This window comes from Aspergillus pseudonomiae (genome assembly GCF_009193645.1).
Source record: "Aspergillus pseudonomiae strain CBS 119388 unplaced genomic scaffold BDV37scaffold_69, whole genome shotgun sequence".
In the NCBI taxonomy this organism is placed as follows: Eukaryota; Fungi; Ascomycota; class Eurotiomycetes; order Eurotiales; family Aspergillaceae; genus Aspergillus; species Aspergillus pseudonomiae.
In genome coordinates, this window is record NW_022476061.1 from 1 (window position 1) to 22,045 (window position 22,045).

At 52.5% G+C, this 22,045-nt stretch overlaps 8 protein-coding genes across 8 annotated transcripts; 4 read left to right on the forward strand and 4 right to left on the reverse strand.

The window, feature by feature from the left end:
• The first annotated feature begins 25 nt into the window (after positions 1 to 25).
• BDV37DRAFT_256008 (lysophospholipase family protein) lies at positions 26 to 2,469 on the forward strand. Its single transcript, XM_032082790.1, has 3 exons — positions 26 to 219; positions 311 to 992; positions 1,046 to 2,469. The coding sequence occupies exons 1-3, from the start codon at positions 174 to 176 to the stop codon at positions 2,238 to 2,240; spliced, it is 1,923 nt and encodes a 640-aa protein (XP_031938346.1). The 5' UTR covers positions 26 to 173; the 3' UTR covers positions 2,241 to 2,469.
• Positions 2,470 to 2,899: 430 nt separating this feature from the next.
• BDV37DRAFT_188036 (uncharacterized protein) lies at positions 2,900 to 8,008 on the forward strand. Its single transcript, XM_032079608.1, has one exon. It carries the CDS (start codon positions 3,009 to 3,011, stop codon positions 7,686 to 7,688), a length of 4,680 nt encoding a protein of 1,559 aa, XP_031938347.1. The 5' UTR covers positions 2,900 to 3,008; the 3' UTR covers positions 7,689 to 8,008.
• BDV37DRAFT_188043 (3-deoxy-7-phosphoheptulonate synthase class II) lies at positions 8,009 to 10,238 on the reverse strand. The gene is made up of 5 exons (XM_032079609.1): positions 9,836 to 10,238; positions 9,710 to 9,773; positions 9,563 to 9,655; positions 9,463 to 9,514; positions 8,009 to 9,397 (listed from the first exon to the last, which is right to left on the reverse strand). Exons 1-5 carry the CDS (start codon positions 9,968 to 9,970, stop codon positions 8,329 to 8,331), a joined length of 1,413 nt encoding a protein of 470 aa, XP_031938348.1. The 5' UTR covers positions 9,971 to 10,238; the 3' UTR covers positions 8,009 to 8,328.
• A 115-nt stretch (positions 10,239 to 10,353) lies between these two features.
• Positions 10,354 to 11,068, forward strand: BDV37DRAFT_188080 (huntingtin-interacting protein K). Its single transcript, XM_032079610.1, has 2 exons — positions 10,354 to 10,753; positions 10,821 to 11,068. The coding sequence occupies exons 1-2, from the start codon at positions 10,451 to 10,453 to the stop codon at positions 10,926 to 10,928; spliced, it is 411 nt and encodes a 136-aa protein (XP_031938349.1). The 5' UTR covers positions 10,354 to 10,450; the 3' UTR covers positions 10,929 to 11,068.
• A 51-nt stretch (positions 11,069 to 11,119) lies between these two features.
• BDV37DRAFT_188092 (putative MFS multidrug transporter) lies at positions 11,120 to 13,386 on the reverse strand. Its single transcript, XM_032079612.1, has 3 exons — positions 12,487 to 13,386; positions 12,169 to 12,415; positions 11,120 to 12,117 (listed from the first exon to the last, which is right to left on the reverse strand). The coding sequence occupies exons 1-3, from the start codon at positions 13,239 to 13,241 to the stop codon at positions 11,209 to 11,211; spliced, it is 1,911 nt and encodes a 636-aa protein (XP_031938350.1). The 5' UTR covers positions 13,242 to 13,386; the 3' UTR covers positions 11,120 to 11,208.
• A 473-nt stretch (positions 13,387 to 13,859) lies between these two features.
• BDV37DRAFT_188090 (uncharacterized protein) lies at positions 13,860 to 17,074 on the reverse strand. The gene is made up of 3 exons (XM_032079611.1): positions 15,801 to 17,074; positions 15,069 to 15,748; positions 13,860 to 15,017 (listed from the first exon to the last, which is right to left on the reverse strand). Exons 1-3 carry the CDS (start codon positions 16,987 to 16,989, stop codon positions 13,977 to 13,979), a joined length of 2,910 nt encoding a protein of 969 aa, XP_031938351.1. The 5' UTR covers positions 16,990 to 17,074; the 3' UTR covers positions 13,860 to 13,976.
• An 801-nt stretch (positions 17,075 to 17,875) lies between these two features.
• Positions 17,876 to 20,163, reverse strand: BDV37DRAFT_188122 (FAD-binding oxidoreductase). Its single transcript, XM_032079613.1, has 4 exons — positions 19,444 to 20,163; positions 19,162 to 19,378; positions 18,706 to 19,100; positions 17,876 to 18,652 (listed from the first exon to the last, which is right to left on the reverse strand). Exons 1-4 carry the CDS (start codon positions 19,720 to 19,722, stop codon positions 18,017 to 18,019), a joined length of 1,527 nt encoding a protein of 508 aa, XP_031938352.1. The 5' UTR covers positions 19,723 to 20,163; the 3' UTR covers positions 17,876 to 18,016.
• Positions 20,164 to 20,605: 442 nt separating this feature from the next.
• Positions 20,606 to 22,039, forward strand: BDV37DRAFT_273928 (uncharacterized protein; the record flags this gene model as incomplete). The annotated part of the gene is made up of 6 exons (XM_032085138.1): positions 20,606 to 20,731; positions 20,823 to 20,932; positions 20,996 to 21,095; positions 21,152 to 21,293; positions 21,354 to 21,562; positions 21,617 to 22,039. The coding sequence occupies 6 exons, from the start codon at positions 20,606 to 20,608 to the stop codon at positions 22,037 to 22,039; spliced, it is 1,110 nt and encodes a 369-aa protein (XP_031938353.1).
• Between the last annotated feature and the right edge of the window lie 6 nt (positions 22,040 to 22,045).

Genomic DNA, 22,045 nt, shown 5'->3' on the forward strand with positions numbered 1-22,045 from the left:
CCCCCCCCCCCCCCCCCCCCCCCCCCCCCCCCCCAAGAACACCCCTAGGAAAAGAAAGGAGTGACCACTGCCTCTCCTAAAATTTGGCCAAGTCTCCGACCAACTCGTTCACATTGCTCCAAACAAAACGTGTCGCTTTCACGTAGAACGGTGGGCGACCATTGTATGTCAGGATGAAACCCATAGCTGCTGCAATTGCGGTCGTCGGGTTGCTGTCTGGTAGGTTGATTATCCCCCCCATTGTTGCAGCTCGCGGTTTACGACGATCGTCGCGCTTTTAACCTATTCTGACATCACTGGCGGTCCCCAGGCGTGACAGCGGCCCCAGGCCCTCACGGAGAACGGATTGAGCGAATTGATCGAACGGTGTTGGAACGTGCCTTGCCAAACGCTCCCGATGGATATGTACCGTCCAACGTCAGCTGTCCGGCGAATCGCCCGACGGTGCGTAGCGCATCGTCCGGGCTCTCGCAGAATGAGACCTCCTGGTTGAAGACCCGAAGGGAGAAGACTCAGTCGGCCATGAAGGATTTCTTCAACCATGTCACAATTAAGGACTTTGATGCGGTCCAGTATCTTGACCGCCATGCGAGTAACACGTCTAACCTTCCCAATATTGGTATTGCCGTGTCTGGCGGAGGTTATCGCGCCCTGATGAACGGTGCCGGAGCGATCAAAGCGTTTGATAGTCGAACCGAAAACTCGACGGCCACGGGACAGCTGGGTGGTCTGCTCCAGTCGGCGACGTATCTGTCGGGTCTGAGTGGTGGTGGATGGCTGGTGGGGTCGATCTATGTCAACAACTTCACCACCATTTCGGCGCTGCAGACGAACGAGAAAGGGGGGGTCTGGCAATTTCAAAACTCGATCTTTGAGGGCCCGGACGGCGATAGTATCCAGATCCTGGACTCGGCGACTTACTACAAGCACGTGTACGATACGGTGCAAGACAAGAAGGATGCGGGATACGAAACCACCATTACTGATTATTGGTACGTCATGGATGACCTCGTGGATGCGAGCAGCACTGACAGGCAATCGTTAGGGGCCGCGCGCTCTCATATCAATTAATCAACGCTACCGATGGCGGCCCGAGCTATACGTGGTCGTCCATTGCTTTAACCGATGCCTTTAAGCAAGCAGAGATGCCGATGCCTCTCCTTGTTGCGGACGGTCGGTATCCCGATGAGCTCGTGGTTAGCAGCAACGCCACTGTCTATGAGTTTAACCCGTGGGAGTTTGGTACTTTTGATCCCACGGTTCACGGGTTTGTGCCGCTGGAGTACCTGGGCTCCAAATTCGACGGTGGTTCGATCCCCAAGAATGAGACCTGTGTCCGCGGTTTCGATAATGCCGGCTTTGTCATGGGCACTTCATCCAGTTTGTTCAACCAGTTCTTCCTGCAGGTGAATTCCACCGCGCTTCCTGATTTCCTGAAGACGGCATTCTCGGACATCTTGGGAAAGATTGGTGAAGACGACGAGGACATTGCCGTCTATGCCCCCAATCCGTTCTACAACTGGGCCAACGAGAGCTCCCCGGCAGCCCATGAGCAGGAACTCGATATGGTGGACGGCGGCGAGGATCTTCAGAATATTCCTCTGCATCCTCTGATTCAGCATGAGCGTCACGTCGATGTCATTTTTGCTGTGGACTCCTCCGCCGATACGACTTATTCGTGGCCCAACGGCACGGCTCTCGTCGCCACGTACGAGCGCAGCCTGAACGCCACCGGCATCGCCAACGGAACCTCCTTCCCCGCGATCCCCGACCAAAACACCTTTGTCAACAACGGCTTGAACACGCGACCAACGTTCTTCGGATGCAACAGCTCGAACACCACCGGCCCTACGCCCTTGGTGGTCTACCTCCCGAACTACCCGTACGTGGCTTACTCGAACTGGTCGACTTTCCAGCCGAGCTATTCAATCTCCGAGCGAGACGAGACCATTCTCAACGGATACGATGTGGTGACGATGGGTAACGGCACCCGTGATGGTAACTGGACTACCTGCGTCGGCTGTGCCATTCTGAGTCGGTCGTTCGAGCGCACCAACACTCCGGTTCCGGATGTCTGCAAGCAGTGTTTCCAGAAGTACTGCTGGGATGGCACTCTGAACAACACCAACCCGGCCGACTACGAGCCCGTCACATTGTTGGACAGTTCTGGCTCTGTTCTGTCTCCAGCTGTTATCTCGACTGTGATCGCGGCCAGTGCTGCGCTTTTCACCATGCTGTGAGAACCGCAGCAATTCTATTGAACGTGGATTTCTTTTTTTTTCTTTTCCTTTTGAAGGAAATCCTTTATATATATTGCGATATATCCCGACATGTATTTGCTTTCTTCAATTCCTTCCTCTAATATCTTTCTCCTGTGACTTCTGGCTTGATTGTATGTAAGCTACTGTACATCTCGCAGTTCCTGGCACAGTCCCTTTTGAATATATTTTTTGGATTACCTAGTTGTAATTTTTTAGCTTCAAAGCTGTATGTAATATTCAACCCACTCAAGTAATGACAACATTAAACCAACAATTCCTCCATCCTCCATCCGAACCCCAGTCAAAACACTTTAATCAAATTAAACTATCATAATAATCGCAGCGCCACCCAGTTAAATCATACACAGACACAAATGATGCAAAGAGAACAACCCTCACGTGCTCCTGTGGGTCCACCCGGTTGCCAGAGAAACCGACGCCATCGCCCAAACAAGCAACCCATGACAAACGCCCACATGAGACTAACCTAACTAACGATCGGCGTCAACCCACCGTCAGCCAAACGAACAACACACACCTCCAACTCCAACTCCCCTGCATATACCTCGAAGGTGTTTCTAGCTCAACAAAACTGTGTGGCCGATAGCAAGCACACAATGAGTATTGCGGTGTGTTATTAATTATTTGTTTTTTTTTTTTGTTTTGTTTTGTTTTTCCCCCCGCCGAAACAAACACACATTCACGACTTGTGTTGTTCTCCGACGACGGAATACATACAGCTGCACAATGGCTCGAGCTGCGGTTATTCCGGCGGTGTCGCCGCAGCGCGCGACGCGTACGGCCAAGCGAACTACTACTACTACTACTGCTAGCAGGGCTGCGGCGAAGACGACGAAGGCGAAGGCACCCTCTTCTGCTACGGAGGGGAGGAAGCGGACTGCCCGGGCGAATCTGTCGTCTTTGAGTAAAGCAGCTGAGGATGGTTCGGATGAGGATACTGACGATGAGCTGGGGGTCATGAATACGATGAAATCCGCGACAACGAAAGCCAGAGGCAGGCCTGCTGGATCGACTACTGCTGCTACGGGTCGTGGTCGGAAGCCTACTACCACTGCGTCTGTTAGGTCAGGGACTGTGGGTGAGAATGAGGATGGTGAAGCACATGCAGATGGACAGAAGAAGCGGGCCGGAAGACCAAGGACGAAACCGGCGACTGAGACGGAATCTGCGACTGCTGCTCCCAAGCAGAGAGGTAGACCGAAGGGGTCGACGAATGCGAAGTCAACCGCTGCGGCTGCTGATGCTCATAAGAAGGCCCGCGTCCTGGCTGCTGAGGATGCAGTGTCTCAACAAGGACCGAAGGAGGTGACCATAACGACCAATTCTACGCTTATGAGATCGAATCTCTTGCGAGGCCCGGCGAAGAAGAAGACGGTGACCTTTAAGGATGTCTCAGACTCGGACGACTTCAGCGAACCATCGCCTCCACCACCGGCAGGCAGAAGACGGCCAGCTGGCCTTGCGGCGAAGCCTGCTCGAAAGGGTACTCCGGCTAAAGGTCGCAAGCCTGCGGCGACCAAAAAGGGTGCCTCCAAACCTCTTTCTCCGAAGAAGGCAACTCAAGTCGCGAAGGGGATTTCATCCTACGCCAGCTCTGATGGTGAGGATGATGAATTAAGCATGACCAAGGACCAGAATAAGCTACACAGCGACTCCCCCAACAAACACGGATCAGAACAAACCGGACTTAGCTCCCCAGTGAAGCGAATCAACTTCACCTCCACGAAAAGCCCCAAAGCTGTCGATGAGAACGGACAGCCTACTCTGCAACCACCGAAGTCGGTTGATTTTAGCGACGCGATTTTCATGTCCAGCCCTGCTCGCCGACCTCCCCCTTCTCCATTTAGCTACAGCTTCCGAGAGACGCCACGGCGCGGTCTGGCTTTGCCCGAGGATGCGAAGCCTACTTCTCAGCCTAATTTTAGCCCAACAGAAAACTCGCCACTGAAATCGTCACCCAGGAAAGCGAACTTGGACACACCGAGACGTGGTAATCTCGGCTTTGATGATGTGAGGCCACTTTCCCAGCCAAATTTCACACCTGGGCAGAACTCCCCGCTTAAGTCTTCACCGAAGAAGGGGCTTTTTGGAGCCTCATTTTTGTCACAGCCGTCCCTGCAGGAATCGTCAACGCCTTTGAAAAGGAGTTTGCTCCAGAGTCCTGCGAAGAAGGTTGCCTCTCCGTTCAAAAGTTCTTTGCTATTCTCGAGATCCTTAATGACTGAGCATGTGGAGGCTAGTTCCGGCGGGAGAAAAGACTTTGAAGCGGCCCCTTCTCCCAAGGCTGCTGAAACGTCTTACCAGAGGTATGACTCGGAAGAGACCGTGGAAATGCCGGAGGAGCCTGAGCACGTTACCGAAACCCCGGCCAGTCGACATGATGCCGAGACACCTGAACCTGAAGCCGAACCTGAATCTATCCCGGCTTTCCACAATGTATCGTATACTCCACAGTCTGAGATGGAGGATGAGAGTCATGAAAAGCCCCTAGAACAGACAGACGAAGCTCACGAAGATGCGGTGGAAGATTTCGATATAAACTATGAAGACACGGCAAGTGAGCATGAAGACATGGAAGATACCAACGACAGCCCAGAAGAGCCTCAGGATCCTGTTGACATGGATCGTGAAAGCACCGTGGAGAGCGATGGAGTCGATGGTATCTACGAGCTCTTTGAAGGCCAAAACGAGATTGTCGAAAATATCCTCATGGAGGATGATCTCGAGCAGGACAACTTTGAAGAGCGCCTCGAAGCGTATATGCCAGGGATCCCTGAGGATTACACGGTATGTTTTGAGGCCGTAGAGCAGGATGCCTATGAGTCTGCTCAATATGCCCAGAGCATAGTCGATACTGAGATCGAGGTTGAGCACGATGCTGCCGACGATGGAATCTCGGTCGCACCGGATGCGGAAGACATCGCCCTTGGAAATCAACAGGGTGATGAGACCAAGGAAGAGAACTACGAATCTGAGGATGAGTTACAGGACGAAGAGCCCCAAGAGCCGGTAGAGTTCTCAAGTCGCGAAAGGATGCTTGAGAGGCTTGAGGATGTCTTCACTGAAGATCCTACCGGCACGTTTGAGATGTCTGGTGATGGAGAAACAGAGCATCATGCTGAGACTTCAGAAGTTGGGGGTCATGAAAGCGTCGACCCTAGCTTGGAGTATGACGAAGAAGAGGTCAATATGCTCGATGATTACGACTTCGACGAGGAAGAGCCTACTCTTGTCGCGGTTGGTACTCCCGGGCGAACATTGAGACAAGCGCCTCAGCGTACACCACGACGCACCCCACGGCGTACATCTAGAAGAATATCTCAACGGACCCCTAGACCAACGTCCTCGCAGACTCCAAGACAAACGCCTGCGCAGGCGTTGAGAGAAACCTCTGAACAGACGCCTGAACAGCCTCAACAGATTCCTAGAGAAACACCAGAGCCAACCCCTCAACCACGCGCACTCACCCCTGAGGTATATGCTCCTTACGAAATCGAGGAACCCCCGACTCCCCAGGTTCCAAACTATTTCTACTTTGTTCCACAGTATTTCGCCTCGTTCGCGCCTCCCCGTTTCCCCGATGAGTACCGCGACACTGCAGCGGAAACCACAAGCTTTGATGCCGCTGATGGTACAACTGCGAAGGATCTTCCCATCCCAGACGTCCAGCCCTCTCCTCAGCCACAACGTCATACTCCTGGACCGGAGAAGGAAAAGCGTCAACGTCCTCGCTTCACGTTGTTGGCCGAGCAACTCAGCGAATGGAAGGCGAGCAGCCCTGAGAAGACTGAGCAGAGGCGCTCTGGACGTCGGGGCATCTTCTCCCTTTCGGGCGGTCTGAACCGCCCTAGCGATGTCGATAATGCCCAAGAAGATGTGTCTTACCCCGACCACTCCGCTAAGTCACAGTCCCCAGTAGTTGAGGAACTCCAGCCACACGAAGAACCTGCAGCCACCGTGGACGAAGATGACCAGGAGGAGCCAGAAATGGGTCGCTGTGCTTTTGAGGATCTGGAGAAGTCTCCTGGACTACCTATGTTCGAGATATTTAGCGATGAGGACCCTGTGGAAAATAAGCAGACTGATGCTCGTGAGGATACACAAGTTTCCATTGTTTACGAGAGTCCAGTGCGCCCAGCTGCCTCGATTCAAGAAACACTGGATGATGAAAAAGAAAATTACGAAGTTCAGCTTCCCGCACCGGCCACGCCCGTGCGCGGCAAGACCAACCCCTTGCAGACATTCCACACCGTGTCCAAGGTCCCCCTGAAGCCGGAAGGGGAAGTATCCCCTTTGAAGGTGTCCCGTAAGCGAGGCCGCTCTCTTTCTATCACATCACCGACTCGCTCCTCCCCTCGACTTCGCAAATCGATCCTCGCCCTCCAAGAGGATGTCGATTCCCTTCCCCCTCGCAAGGCACCAAGATTATCGTACAGTACAATGCCACAATTGCAACCTACTCGGTCGAGGAGCAGCTCTAGGGTTCGGGATGCAACACAGGAGAATGAACGGAAAAGGGCGCCTTCTCGTTCTCCCAGCCCTGCCAAGCCCCCTCGCAGGCGCAGCAGCATCTTCCAGCCGACTCCCACCGGAGCCTTGCAAGGAGCTGTTGTATACGTGGACGTGCATACGACCGAAGGAGAGGATGCTAGTGGCATCTTTGTGGAGCTTTTGCAGCAGATGGGTGCCCGATGTGTTAAGAACTGGTCCTGGAATCCCCGTTTGAGTGTGTCTCCCGATGAACAGACAGAGACCAAGGAAGGCAAAGTCGGCATAACTCATGTCGTCTACAAGGATGGTGGTGTGCGTACTATGGAGAAGGTCAGGCAAGCCGCAGGTCTGGTCAAGTGCGTAGGTGTCGGCTGGGTCCTGGACTGCGAAAGAGAAAACAAGTGGCTTGACGAGGCTCACTATGCCGTCGACAGCTCAATCATCCCGCGTGGAGGAGCCAAGCGCAGAAAGAGCATGGAGCCCCGCGCACTGAGCAATGTCAACGGAACCCTCGTCAAAGCCGATGCCGGCAGCAGACGGTCCGGGGTGGGCGCTGCCGATCTCGCGCGAACAACCACATCCACTGCCCGCGATACGCCTTCCACTCCCAAGAGGACTAAGAAATCCGAAGCTGGTTACCCGGGAATCGACCCGAGGTATTTCCAAACCCCCAAAACTCCCGCTTTCACCTTCAACATGGACTCCGTTGGCATGTCCCCAGCAACCCCCTTCTTCCTATCCCAACGCTCGAAACTGGTCCAGCAGACCTGTCCTCCAAAGCAGCTCCGCCAGGGACTTTTCTCCAACCCAGGCCCAAGCGAGGAGCACTCACAGAAGCTGCGGGTGAAGTTAGAGGCAGCCAGACGGAAGAGTCTTGCTTTTAAACCCAAGATCGGGAGCCCACTGGTACCGTAATCGTATGTTTGGCTGTTTTGGTGTTTCGTACGTTGGTTTACGTCTTCTGTTTCATATATCATACCCCTTAGCAGTTGAATTTTGTAATGTACAGGTGTCAATTGGAGATTTTTTGTTCAGTTTGGTCTTTGTAAGATGCCGTAGGCACACATGTCCACATCCATGGGCCTTGAGTATATCCCAGAGCATGTAATAGCCACGCCAACAGTATATGCGCACAGATATGAAAACACGAACCAACACAGTATGATGGAGGAGATAAGGGGGAGGAAGAGAAAACAAAAGAATGTTCAGTACGTGACGATCGAGATGAACATCAGTAATTTCAAGCATCTGATGTCGCCGGCGTTGGTTCGATTTCCTGAACAATGTTACCGGGATGCAATGGCTTCGGAGCTCAACCAGTATCTGCGTGGGTTTATCGATAAGGGCTATTTTGCGGGGTTTCTTAAATTTCATGTCCAATATTGTTTGGTTCACTATAGTGAGTATATTCTTGGGTCCCACTGTACGACACTTTTGTATTTCGCTCGTCATCATATCACGCTTTCATGCTTTTATATTCCAAGTAGATGAAGAAAAGGTAAAAAGGGAAGGAAGAAAGAAAAAACCCCCGAGATATGGTATGCACATTTCCTCGTTAGATTGAATTCGTCTCTTCGTCCATCTCGCGGTAGAATCCAGCCACCAAGAACGCCAACTCTAACGCCTGCTTCTCATTCAACCGGGGATCACAGAACGTCGTGTACCGCTCACTCAAGTTCTCCTCGGTCAAACCGCCGGCACCACCAACGCACTCCGTGACCGCCTCGCCAGTCAGCTCAAGATGCATGCCACCAAGGAACGAGCCGGCCGCCTTGTGGATTTCCAAAGCTTGGCGCAGCTCGGAGAGAATGTCGGTGAAATGGCGAGTCTTGACGCCGGAGGGCGTAGACTGCGTGTTGCCGTGCATGGGATCGCACTGCCAGACGGGCAGGTGGCCGGAGGCCTGGACGGCGGCGATGTGGCTGGGCAGATGCTGGGCGATCTTCTGCGCACCGTAACGGGAGATCAGAGTCACCTTGCCGATCTCGCGACTGGGGTTCACGACGTCGAGGATGCGCACGAGCTCGTCTGGGGTCATGCTGGGCCCGATCTTGATGCCGATGGGGTTGGCGATGCCGCGGAAGAACTCGATGTGCGCGCCGTCGAGTTGGCGGGTGCGGTCGCCGATCCAGAGGAAGTGGGCGGATGTCGCAAAGTAGCTTTGCGGGGGCGCGGTTGCCCCGGCGGCTTGTGCAGGGTGGGTGGTTTCAATGGCGGGGTTTTTCGACAGGCGGGTTAGACTCTGCTCGTATTCGAGTAGGAGACCTTCGTGACTTGTGTAGATGTCGACGGTTTCTACACCGCGGTCGGTGTCGATCCCCACGGTCTGCATGAACCGCAGGGCGTCCTTGACCCGGTTGACGATGCGCTCGTATTTCTCCTTGATGGTCGGGGTGATGACATGGCCGAGTCCCCAGTCCAGTGGGGAGTGTAGATCGGCCAGACCAGAGGTTAGCGATGCGCGCAGGTAGTTGAGTGTGGCGGCAGAGTGGAAGTATGCGGAGACCAGCCGTGATGGGTCTGGCTTGCGGGATTCCGGCGTGGCCTCGAAGCCATTGATGTTGTCTCCACGGAAAGAGGGCATCTCAACGCCGTTGACAACTTCCATCGGACTCGACCGCGGCCTGATCACGTTAGACCGGTTTGCCTTTCCAATGTACTAGAACTAGCCAAAGATTGGCGAACTCACTTGGCAAATTGCCCTGCTATCCGCGCAATACGGACGACGGGCTTATTGGCACCTGTAATTGTTAATGTCGGTATAGAGCAGATTGACGAGAAAAACATACCCCAAATTAAAACCAAGCTCATCTGCAAAAGCAGCTTAACTTTAGCCTCAATCATGTCTTGATTGCAGTAGTCAAACAGCTCCGCACAATCTCCTATTAACGGGTCAGCAACAAAACTCGAAGAATCTGTAAATTGCGAATCCAGACCTCCTTGGAGTACGAAGGCCTTTCCCAGTGCCACATTTTTCAAGTTCTTCTTCAAGTTGGTGATCTGTCCACTGTGTCAGCATTTGAGTCATAGTAGTATATCAGCGTAAAGAATGCGGGGTATACCTCTTGCGTAGTGACCAACGGAGGCAATTTCTGTAACTTGTCCAGAGCGGCTTGAACACCTGTAGCATCATTGTACGGGACATCCTGCTTGATGGGTTTCGAAGCCCAGGCTGGTGGGGATTCCAATGTCAGCATCCAGGGCGGCTATACGCTATATGGCGGGGAAAAGGGCATAGCCGGGGGACGCACAGCTTGGAGTCCAAGGGTCCATGATGTGGAGTCTCAGGATCGACGGCTACCTGATGATTCGATGGCTACGAGAAAGGTGGTTTAGACGGATCCTCCGTAGAAAAACCAACGAATTGAGCGACGTAGGTTGCCAGATGACCTTCAACTTGACAGAGGTTTGTTACACCACCATTTGGCAAACAAAAAAGAAAAGAAAAAACTGCCGGTTATTCGCGGCCTGAGTCACACTATGAACTAGTCCTAATCGGGCAATACTATGACTTTGCCCAGTCTTATCGGCGTCATGCCTCCCTTATCGACTCCTCCAACCTTCCATCACAGACAACGACAACACGTTCCTGCAGATCGTGTCCCCACAATCTACCCTAGGCTTGATATAAGCTCTTGCCTGACTCGACTAAACCTTCTTACTTAAGCTTACTGACCATGTCTGACTCCATCCCCTCTGCCCACCCGGACGCTGGCGCCGCCGACCAGCACCGCCCCGCAAACGCGGAAGACCGCAAAGCCGCCGCTGCCCTTTCCTCTCTGAACACGACTGAGATCGGTGCGGACTCAGGCGCCAAGCCGCCTTTATCGGCGGACCAGGAGGCACTGGGGAAGGCGATGAGCCGGTTGGAGATCGTTGCGGGGCAGGATGCCGGCAAGAAGGCGACTGGGCCGCAGAAGGAGGCAGAGGTAGTGAGGAAGAAGGCCGTGAAAGTTGCCTCGGAAGATATTAGCCTCTTGGTGTGTTTGCTATCATACTCCTTCTCCCCATCGTTCCGGGTAGTCTGACATATAACAATGGCTGCAGGTTGACCAGTTAGATTTAACGAAGGTCAAGGCGACCGAGCTCTTGAAATCCAACAATGGAGATGCTAAGCAGGCGATCAAGGCTTTTATAACTCCTGTGGGGGCTTGAGTCGCTATCTGCTAGCTGGTCTGAAATTGGAATGTAAGAGATACTAAGATGTACGCTCAGTAAACCAATACTTTCAAGCATGGCTGAGCAACGAAGAGCCATGGCGACTGCTTGCCCGAGAAAAGTTAACGAACTTAATGACCTGACATTACTGAATCAACTAAATGGACTGGTATCAAATGCGTCTATTGTATTTGTATGCGTATCTTGTAGACTCATAAGCCCGCGACAGACCATGCTGCCCAGATCTTATGTCATCTGCTATGTACATAACATCTCACTAGGTGTCCTCTTCTTCGGTTTGATCCTTCTTCTGCTCAATCCCATTATCCTCATAAATCGACCAAAGCAAGAACCAGCCTACTATGGCCTCCACCGCCAGGGCCCACCATATGCCGCCCACCATGTTGTACTTGAGTCCCAGTCCTAAGCCCCATCCTCCAATCAAAGGGCCAAGGGTGCGCGCGCCGCTTGCGATGCTCTGCGCCACGCCATGGACGGTTCCTAGAACGCGCGGGTCCGTAACGCTATTATTCACAAGGATGATCGCAGCCGGGAGGGCAAACGTTCGTGAGACCACCTGCAACCCTACAACAACCGTAAATGCAGGCCAAACCAGCCACGGGTATCGTGGTATCAGGACGATAAACGGCATGAGCGCATAGGCCAAAGGTGAGAATGGCAGAAACGTGCGGAAAGAAGTCAAGGTCCCCAGACGGGACTGAACTCGAGGATAGATGAAGATCTGCAGCGGGAGGCCGATGAACCCAATAATAGCAGTGGCAAGACCAACTCGAGAGGATGGCAATCCCAGACCACCGCCAAAATGGAAGAGACCGTCTCGGCTACCTTCCGGAGCCAGCGGGGCAGGCAAGAACACGAAAGTCATAGAGTTGCAGGCGCTGGTGTGGAATGCTAATAAGAAATGCACCAGCAAAGTAAGCAACACATTGGGCGTCCAAATCTGACGAAAGCTGGGACGATCACCACGAGGTCGAACGCGTGAGCGAGCTGGGCTGGGGGGTGCTGATCTGTTGGCTACGCTTCCATCAACGTATAGAGATTCATCGTCCTCATGACTGATAAGGGGACGGTAATACTGCGGGATCCGACGGCGAGAGAAAGTATTGGCAAGACTTTTGCCTAGCTTCCGGCCCCAATCGCTTCGGTAACGAGTAACCTCATGGGTCTAGGACATCTATTAGCAACCTGGAAAGTAGGTAAATCTGCTGACGCTTACCTCGTCTAATCCGAGGATTACAGCCAATAAAGAAGCGAGAATGAATGCGGCACTGAGCAGGTTCGGTAGTGCATATGGCCAATGCATCATCCAACCCACACCATCTTTGCCTCCTAACAACGATCCAGGTCCGAACAGATCCGGATAGTTCCTCACAGGATCAGCCAGCATGCCTCCTAATACAGGCCCGATGATAACTCCGATGTTAAAACACATCGGTAGCAGAAGAAATGCCCGAGACTGAAACCTATGATTACTTGTTAGGTGCCTTGTAATTTGAACAGAGGGTCTAGCGTTGTCGCAGCTGCGCAAACTCACTTCTTCTCGTGAATAATCTCGGCAATCATCGTCCTCATCACTCCGACATTGCTATTCAGAATACCGCCTAGAATTCGGAACACTACCGCGGAAGCAAACGATCTCGAAAATCCGAACCCGAGGGACGAGATACATGTTCCCAACAGCCCAATGATGAGAACCCGTTTCCTGCCCATCCACTCAGTATCCGCCAGTCGACCCCACCAAACGGCAGTCACAAATTGTGCAGCGGTAAAGCTACCTTGCAAGACGCCTGCTTGTGCCGAGATAGTTGAGTCGGGAAGCGAGGGATCAAAAGATCGAAGCTGGTAGAACAGATATGCCTGCAAAGACGTCTGGGCCAATGGCTCCGACAGACGTGCAAAGGTCAGGATGGCAAGCTGGCCCTTTTTCGGCAATGAGCGCCATGTTACTGGCTTCTCACTAGAGGATTCCGCCAGGTCATGGTCGCCGTCATCTTCATCATCGCTATCGTCGGAAATACCCCGACGCCGGCGATTTACCGACGCGCCGGCAAGTGAGCGTTCTTGAGTAGAATCACCATCATAAATAACGGTATCTACGCTTTCAGTGTCGTTATACTCATCGGGAGCGTCGTGGTGAGAATGTCCGGATGCCAGAGGATTGTTACCTTCTGGCGGTGACTGAGTTTTGCGGTGTTGAGAGCGTTGGGAGTCGGTATCTTCGGTAGTAATACCGGTATCTACATCGTCAAGAGGGCGAGGTGGAATTACACGCAGTCGACTCGGTCCCATCAAAACGAAGTAGGAACAATAGGCACCCGATGACACTCGATCGTGAGATCGAAGTATTGAGGTTATAATACAAAAGTCAGGTGGCGATTTGTTGTATAGGAAGGAAGTTTGGTTGAGTTGGGGAAGAAGATTTAAGACCGAAGCATGGCGACATGCACGCTATACCCGTTTGAGTCTATCAGATCAACGAGTCACGGAGTGGGTCCGATTGAACGGTGGTATTACTAGCATGTATCCAAATCCCTATCCCACATCATAATACAGCAAATTAACAATGCCTAACATACACCAATGCAGCCGGACACGAGACGCCATTTCCAGGAAAGAACAGAAGAAACTCAAAGCAAAGAGGGGACAAGTTTAGTTACGAGCTCAAAGTCTGACGGAGACCGCTCAGGTCAATCAACGCTCAGGCTGATCTCAAGCAACCAAGGCAGTAGCCAAGGCACCCGAGGACAGTCAACGCTCAATCAAGGAGCGGACACATTCCTCTGGGATTAATTCCTTTCCTGATAGAGAAGAAGCATGGTTCTTAGCCCAGGGACATGCACATTCAAGTCAGTCTTAAACCCGGCCTTATCACCACGCCTCCCTGCTGCAAGGAAAGAAGGGATATCAAGAGAAAAGGGGAAGGGTACAGGGAAAAGACAAAGAAAGAGCGGAAAGGACAGAGTGGGAAAAGAGACAACATCAGTCGTCTGATAGGAAACGAATTTTTCCACAATACCCCATGTATCAATTGTGATTGCTGCCACCAGTAACATCCATTGTACTCTCAATTCCTTCCCATGGAAGGTCCTCATCATCATCAATATCATAGTCTGTAGCATTGTTCTGTGACGACTTATCAGTCGTAGCAGTCACATCAGCGGCTCTTGCCGCTCCCACGTCAATGCCAATCGATTGGAGAGTCACCTCCATCTCCTGCTCGGTCATCTCCTGACCCTTGCTCTTCTGCCCCTCAAGCACATCGTACAATGCATAAATCTGGTCAGCCTTCATGTCGATGTCCTTCAGCAGCTTCTCGATCTTTGCAGAAAGCGATTTCCTTTGCCGCTTGCTCAAGGATGCGTCTAGTTTGTTGTATGCCCCCTGGTACGTTAGAAGTTGCATCTTCAGATGTGAAAGCTCGTCCTCCAACGCCTTGAGCACTGTAGCAAGGGCAACCGCTGGCGGTTGTGCGGGGCGCATGGTAGGTTCTTCATTGTAAACGGATGGTTCTGGCATACGCTCCGACACCGGGATAGGCTTAGGGATCTTAACCGACTCTCGCGTGTGGTCACAAGAGTCACCGGGAATAGAACGCTTGCACACCGTGCAGTTCTTTCCATTGTGTTGGGTGGCGCTGTCCAGTGCCCGTTGGGCAGACTGAGGCAGACGCGCCGGATTTTCAGCTACTAGGTCAGCCCGATGGAGCGTGATGTCAGGCAGGATGAATGCCGACGTCATATCTTCGGAAACTTGGCGCTTCCGGCGAGGGGTAGCGGCGTGGTCGGAGTGTCGCCGAGGACGTTCAATAGGCACTGACAAGTTGCTGTCCCCTTCACTGGCTTTGGAGGTCGCTGTCACGTCGCCCATAGCCGAGGCCGGTCTCGTAGGGATATCCTTGGGTTCTTTTAGGGACGATTTCCGAGGCGCCGCCGACTTAGACACACTTCGACGGGTCGAGTTCTCTGTTTCGTTAGAGGTGTGATCCCTGGAGGTACTCGATTGTCGTCGTTTGCGCGCCAATCTTTCTTCTTCTAGAGTCTTTCGCAGCTGAGCAATTTCACGTTCCTGTAGACATGATAAGCTTCGGTTTGATCACATAATGCTATGATTACTTACGTCGATAAAGCTCAGCAAGGTCAGGTCCTGTTCCACCCCGGACGATTTCTTGGTGTTGCCGGTTGCCTCAGCGGTCGTATCAACGGTGACATCTACTTCTTCCACAACCACTCGCTTGACACGCTGCTTGCCTGTGTTTGACTTCTTGGTCTGGGTACGCTGTCCTGACCGGCTCGAACTGGAAGATGGCTCCTTCGATCGCGGTACATCAATGGTAAAGAGAGCTTCATCCGCTCGCTCCTTCTCAAGTCGTGAGATTTCGTTGTCAACCTGGGTGGAAATTCTCGCCTTGGAATCTTCTCGGCGCCCGGTCCTCGATCGTGCACTCTTACTGGTGAGCTCCTTAGTTCCCCGACTCACATTTCTGCTATGTGTGTTGTCTTGGCTGGCTTCAGTGCTTGCTTCAGATGCGGACGTCTGTTCCGATTGTTGAGTCTCTTCGCGCTTTTTGGAGATATAGGGAGCAATTTTCACCAGTTGGGATTTTAGCTCCGCATTTTCGTGCCGAAGGTCCTCGATCTCATTTTTGAGATCCTGGGATTCGAGATAAGCTACCCCTAATTGAGAAACCGCCATATCGCGTTCCCGGTTCAATCTCTTCAATGCTGCCTCTTGGATCTCTATCTTGCGCTCTACAACGTCCAGCTTGTTCTGCAGAGCCAAGTTGGTGGCATCAAGTTCTAAAGCAGTCCGTTAGCACCGGGAGAAGGTAAATGCAGTAACTATACTTACTTCGGTTCTCATTGGTCAGACGATCCTTCCGGTGGTCATCCTCATCGGTGTCGTATTTGGTCCGGCTATGTTTATCCTTTGCGCGAGGCTTGCCGGCTTTGAGGGTAGCGTTCTCGCTTTTAACCTCTTCAATCTTCCTTTCAGCTTCCGCCTTGGCTCTCTCAAGCTCAGAGACCTTATCCTGTAGAAGCCTCAGGGATACAAATAGAGCCTTCTCATCTTCTGGGATCGGGACAGCATCAAGAGGGACATGATCACGAGTCAACGACACGTCGGTAGCATCATGAGGAGGCGACATGAAACGTGTTGTTCGTGCGCGACTTTGACGCGTGAAAACCGGCGTGCCATCTTCGTATACACCAGAAACCAATTCGGAGAGATTGGGAAGATCGGGTAGTAGAAATGACTGTTGCGTAGCAGTATCACCAGCCGTGTTCATGTACGCCAGCCGTGAGCTGGCGGGTTGCTTTCCTTTTCTGATTTCCCGAGCATATGCTTCCTGCGACGCTCTTTCCACCGCATCGGCAATCTGGTGGCTGCCGAAGCGCGTCGCGCGCGCGTTATTCGTGGCTGCCGGGGGTCTTTCGTCGCCGAGAAAAGAGCCATCATAAGAGTCGCGTACCTTTGCATGCATGTCGGATAGCGTCCGCCGTTGGCTGCTCGCCTTGGGTTTAGAAGTGTGCGGGTCGACGTTTTCTTTTTGAGCGAGACTTGCCCGTCTCAGTTGAGCATCTTTGCGGAGGTTCTCACTAGCTGCTCTGCGCGTGTTGCGCGTGGCCGGCTTCTGGGGAGTAAAGGTAGGGTAGTCGAGTCTCACGGCGGGCGACGAAGATCGGACACTGTTCTCGATGCTCATGTACGAATTCCGCGAATCATCTAGACGACGCGCGGGTTTTGCGGGGCCCCGACCGACCTCTACAGAGAACTCATCGTCCTCAGGGAGATCGTCTTCCTCCGATGAACCCGCCTGCGAGAACTCTGGGAAGTAGCGTTCCAGCATGGAGGAGTTAATGGCGTAGTCGGGTTCTTCTTCATGACCAGATTCGCGTCGGGATTTTCCAAGGCTGTCCTTCATATCTGGAAGCTTTGGACTGTGGCCGACTTCTTTGGTGGACGCGAAAGCTTCGTGCTCTAGGTCGAAGTCCGAGCCGAAGGACGCGAAGCTGTTCGCGGTATGCTCGCGCGACATGTTGGCTGCGAGTGTGGTGTGTGACTAGATGTGGTATCAAAGTAGAAAATAGACCCAAATCAATTACAATTCTGTCTGAGACATCAAAAAATACGCTCTAGGCGTTGTTGAGATCAAAGCGTAGGAAAGGGAAAGCTTAGATGGCGCGTCGGCCACCGCGACTTCCGAGCCTCAACGACAAGCAATAATCAACACAAGAGAGAATCGATATTCAATGGGCGCGTTGCATGCGATGGCAAATTCAAGTCTTCCCGCAGTCAATTCAATGGCATGGCTGACTGCTCTGAACGTGTAAATTGCATGGATGGGTCTAGCGGGTCGAAATTGAGGAGGTTGGGATGAGTTGTTAGTGGTTTGTTTACTTGGGTGGAGTTCCCGTGCGACCGCCTTTCGTGCGGTGGCATAAATTACCTTCCACGTCATTCATGTTCCGCATTCGACTGTACAATAATCATCATTTAAAAAGCTACTTCCGGATATGTTGATTTTTCCCATAATATTCCTGATAGTATAGATGGTGTAGATGTCAAGGGAGTTGAGATTGGTCACCATCTGGCGATACAGGCATTGCTACCATCGGTATCAAATATTGATTACATATGGGCAGGATGGGGTCATTCTCACGCGGTTCAACTGATGCGGTCATGTTTAAGGATTTCATCGCGCAACTTCTCCAGCACTGCGGAAGGTGGTGTCATCTACTAGTATTGACGAGTGATATGTGCTCGAAAAAATCGGGTGATTTGGTTTCGAACGGCTAACTATTGCCGTGTTCAAAAATATATATATGTATATGATCTATGTATCTCAGGTTTAATAGTACTCCCATCATCCCGTCGAAATATTATATGCATCCCGATAGTGGCATAATTACGGAATTACAATTGGAGGGCATGCTATAACTTGAAGATCTAAATGCCATTTTTATTTATTCATTTTTTCATCTATAATATCGATACAACTAATGTACATTGGTCTGGTAAAATCCCCCGTGATATGTACAATTCTCACACCCTTGCGCCCAGGTCTAAGGAATGGGAGCGTAGAAGCTGAACCTGCCCTCTGGGTCATACTTCTGCTTCAACGATCGCAGGCGGTTCTGACGCCACTGCTCGCTGCCGTACAGCTGCTCTGGTGTCTCGTCTCCGTAGGCGTAGTTGACGTACGCGCGCATGTCCTTCCGACCACTCGCTTCGTGGAGAATGTCGCGAAGCTGGGTGCCTAAGGCACGCGCTTGACGGTCACGATCTGCGCCGCCAGGCAGGTAGTTGATGAGTGGGGCGACAAGGAGGTTCTCGCTGCGGAAAGCAAATGCACTCGAGCGGCTGTCAATGTTGTGAACGCCCTGGGTAGAGTAGCCCTCGAACTGGAACATTGAATTGTTGAAGACCGAGTTTCCGCGGATGGCCGGGGCGAAGATATCCCAGATCTTCTTTTGGGCCTGGACGTTATACGATTCGAGGTAGATAGGGAAACGGGGGTTGGAGTAGCCGGATTTCTGGCATGGGATGGATGAGCTGGCAATGCCGGTCCAGGTAGCGAGGTCCTTGTAGGTGCCGCTGTCGGGAACCACAGACAACGGTCCAATGTCATGGAAGGGCTTGGTGTACTTGGAGTCCACGGTCGTTACTCCTTCCTGGATAATGTAGAAGACGATGACAGGCTAAAAGGGTGAGGTTAGCGGGTTGCACAATGTATCAGTAGGGATGTACTTACGTTGTTAGGGTCTGCAGTTGCATCGTTCATCCAGTAAGACCAATTGATGACACCTTCGGGCTGCGTGCCGTTCTTCAAGAGATAGTCATTGGCGGCCTGGTAGACAGCCTCGACCTTCTCACCGCTGAAGGTAATAGTCTCGATAGCCCACTCACTGTGCTCAAGATCAAAAATCTTGGTAGTCAGAGAGGTGACAATGCCGAAGTTATGGCCTGCTCCCTTCATCGCCCACCAGAGATCTGAGTTCTCGTCAATGGTGATCAGGGTTCCGTTGGCAAGAACAACATTCATGGAGATGAACTGGTCTGCAACAAGACCGTGGTGTCCTTGAAGCCAGCCGTGTCCGCCTCCAAGCGCCGGTCCGAGAAGACTGACGCACTCACAGGTTCCAGTCACTGTTTCGGACAGTCAGCATAATGGTCAATGAAATTGATAGGACGGTGACTATAGACTTGCCTGCTTGCTTGTCAACTTTCCACAGCTCGTCGGTGACAGTCTTGGAGATGGTTCCGCCGCCGAACTTGGCCGTTTTCCCATCTTCGGCGACTTCAACGCTGCTCAGTTGGCTCAGGGATATCTCAATCCCGTGGGTCATTTGGCCGAGGGTGGTAAGGGCTCCGTGGGCGCCATTGTATGCGAGGAAGGGCAGGTCTTTCTTGTTGGCGAATTTCACCTGAGCAATTACAGAGTCAGCAATCAATCGATTGTTACTGCCAGTCTCATTCAGGGAAGGATTACCGTCTCGGCGACATCGCTCTCGGTGCCGGGAACCACAACGACTGTTACATTGGGTTCGGCCAGTGTAGACCAGCGTGCGGATGCGAGCTCGAACTCCGACGAGCCAGGGAAGTACACCTTGGCCGTGCTGGAAAGCTTGGCTCCAAGCTCCTGCAGATCGGCGTCACTCCGCGGGCACAGACCACTAGCCCAATCGCGCGCGACGGGCACACTGCGACAGGCCGAGGTCATTGCCCATACGGCGACGGCCGTGAAGGCCTCCCTCTTGAGTAGGTACATGGTGACAAGGGGTTCTGGAATGTGAGAGATCAAGAAACTCTAGTGCCTCACAGCGGAGCAAACCCTGCAAGCGGGCTGCGGCGCTTATGTAGGAGCTGCAGGAAACATGATCGATTAGTTCAGGGGGGTCGCGGGGCAGCAGCAACAGTTCGGTCCGAGTAATCTGCAAGAATGGGTCTCGGAATTCGAGCCTGGAGCAGCCTAGTTTGCGCTGTTATTTTGTTCCGACCAAGCAATTGTATCGTGCGTTGGCGCATATACTACTAAGTGAAAGTGGGGCGTTCCTGCCATCGCCCCATTGCAGGCTCGACCTACCGGGAGTCCGGAAGCCAACAGTCGGAACCATCAAACGATCCCGTGCTGTCCCACTCTTGACATCTCGCCTGCTGCGTTGCTTCCGATCGTTTCATGTCTGCTAGCCAGGAATTGCCCTTTTCAATGTGAAAACGGGGAAGTGAGGAAACGAGGAAAAGTCGGCACAAATTTGCTCAACCCGACTTTTTGTTATCTTTACCATCGTCGGTCGACGCATGCTGGACGGATCCTTCGGTCGAACCAATGCAACGGTAATTGATTAAATATGGAGTACTGGCCGGGTGGACACTGGAAACACTATAATGGGATCGGGCGATTGGCTCATACCACCACGGCCAACCCTAGCGCACCTCTAGTATAGAAGCCGTTGGTTTGCAATTTGTCCTCGGCTACAATAGATTAATCGCGTTGTGTGGGTGGCTGAAGAATGGAAACAAGAGCGAGAACCCGTGGATGGCGTGAGAGAAACGCTAGCAGGCATCATCGATTTATGTTCCCCACGCTCATCCGAACCTGCTGTTAACAAATGCCGACGAAGATCGCCTTGGGATAACGCTTGCTATGCAAGATGCTCAGTCCTGCTGTGGTGGAGTTATGGACACTGTATTCCGTTGGAGTGGCTATAACGCTGCTTAGAACATATGCACGATACAGAGCCGTGGGATGGAAGCAATTCGCGGCCGACGACTACTTGGTATGGGTCGGAATTGTGTGTATCCTCAAAATTGACTGTATCCCACCTTCAACCAATGCTAATGGGCTGAAAGCTATTCTACACGGCGCAGACAGCTCTTGCATATAGCGTGAGCAGTGTGGCCCATGGCCTGGCGAACAGTGGAATGACAGACGCCCAGCGCGCGTCGCTGTCTGTTGACGATTCGGAATATTATCAAAGGTGCGTCGCATCTCAGCCGAGAAACACAAAGCGCCGGGGAAGCTAAACCAACGGCGATGATAGAGTGGTTGGCTCGAAAATCCAGGTTGCAGGCTGGGCTACTTATGTGGCGTTGATTGCGTCCCTGAAGCTGTCAATGATGGCCTTCTACGTCCGGCTCACGGTAGGAACTCGAATATTGGTCACTGTATATAACGACCAGTCACTGACATACCACAGAATGGCCTTGGTCCCCGCTATCGCATCCCAGTTTGGGCTGGGTTTGCGCTTGTCATTGGAAGCTTCCTGGCTAGTATCATCGTCATTCTTGCAGCCTGTCGGCCATTCCACAAGTACTGGCAGATCTACCCCGACCCTGGAAGTAAGCAACCCTCTTTTCTGATACCTGACGTCCCGCTAACCTGAAGTCCGTCACCTTTAGACACCTGTCAGCCCGCTATCTCCAAGGCCACCATCTGGGTCACCTTCATCGCCAACATCATCACCGATCCATACCTCATCTTCATCCCAATCCCCATGTTGTGGAAGTCTAGCCTGAGGCTTATCAAGAAAATCGCAACAACCGTCGTGCTGGGCGCCGGTGTGTTTGTTCTCGTCTGCGCCACTCTCAAGAGCGTCTTCCTTATCACGGTACATCCAGGACAACTTCCCTTTACACAGAGCCATCTCTAAACCACATACTAGGACCCGCTGAACGGCGCCGAAATTGCCAATTCATGGGGCACACGCGAGACCTTCGTCGCGGTCGTCACCACCAACCTCCCGATGATCTTCCACCTCTTCCGATCCTGGCTCAACGTGCTCTTCGGAAGCGCCTTCCAATCGACGGAGAAGACCTCATACAAGTCACCGTGTATCGGGGGTAGCGAGTTCACCGGCCGAAATTATCGAAGTCGGCGCGGACCCCCGAGCGTGAACCCCATCACCAACATGACATTCAGCGAGAGCAAGGAACGGATAGTCGAGGATGTTAAGATGCAGAACATGCACATATATTCGGAGCCTGTGGCCGACAGCACCCTGTTTAAAGGCATCGTGGTCTCCAACCAGATTGAGGTCACCCATGAAACTAGAAGTAGCCATATCGGTCGGTATCCAAAGAGTTAATTGAGA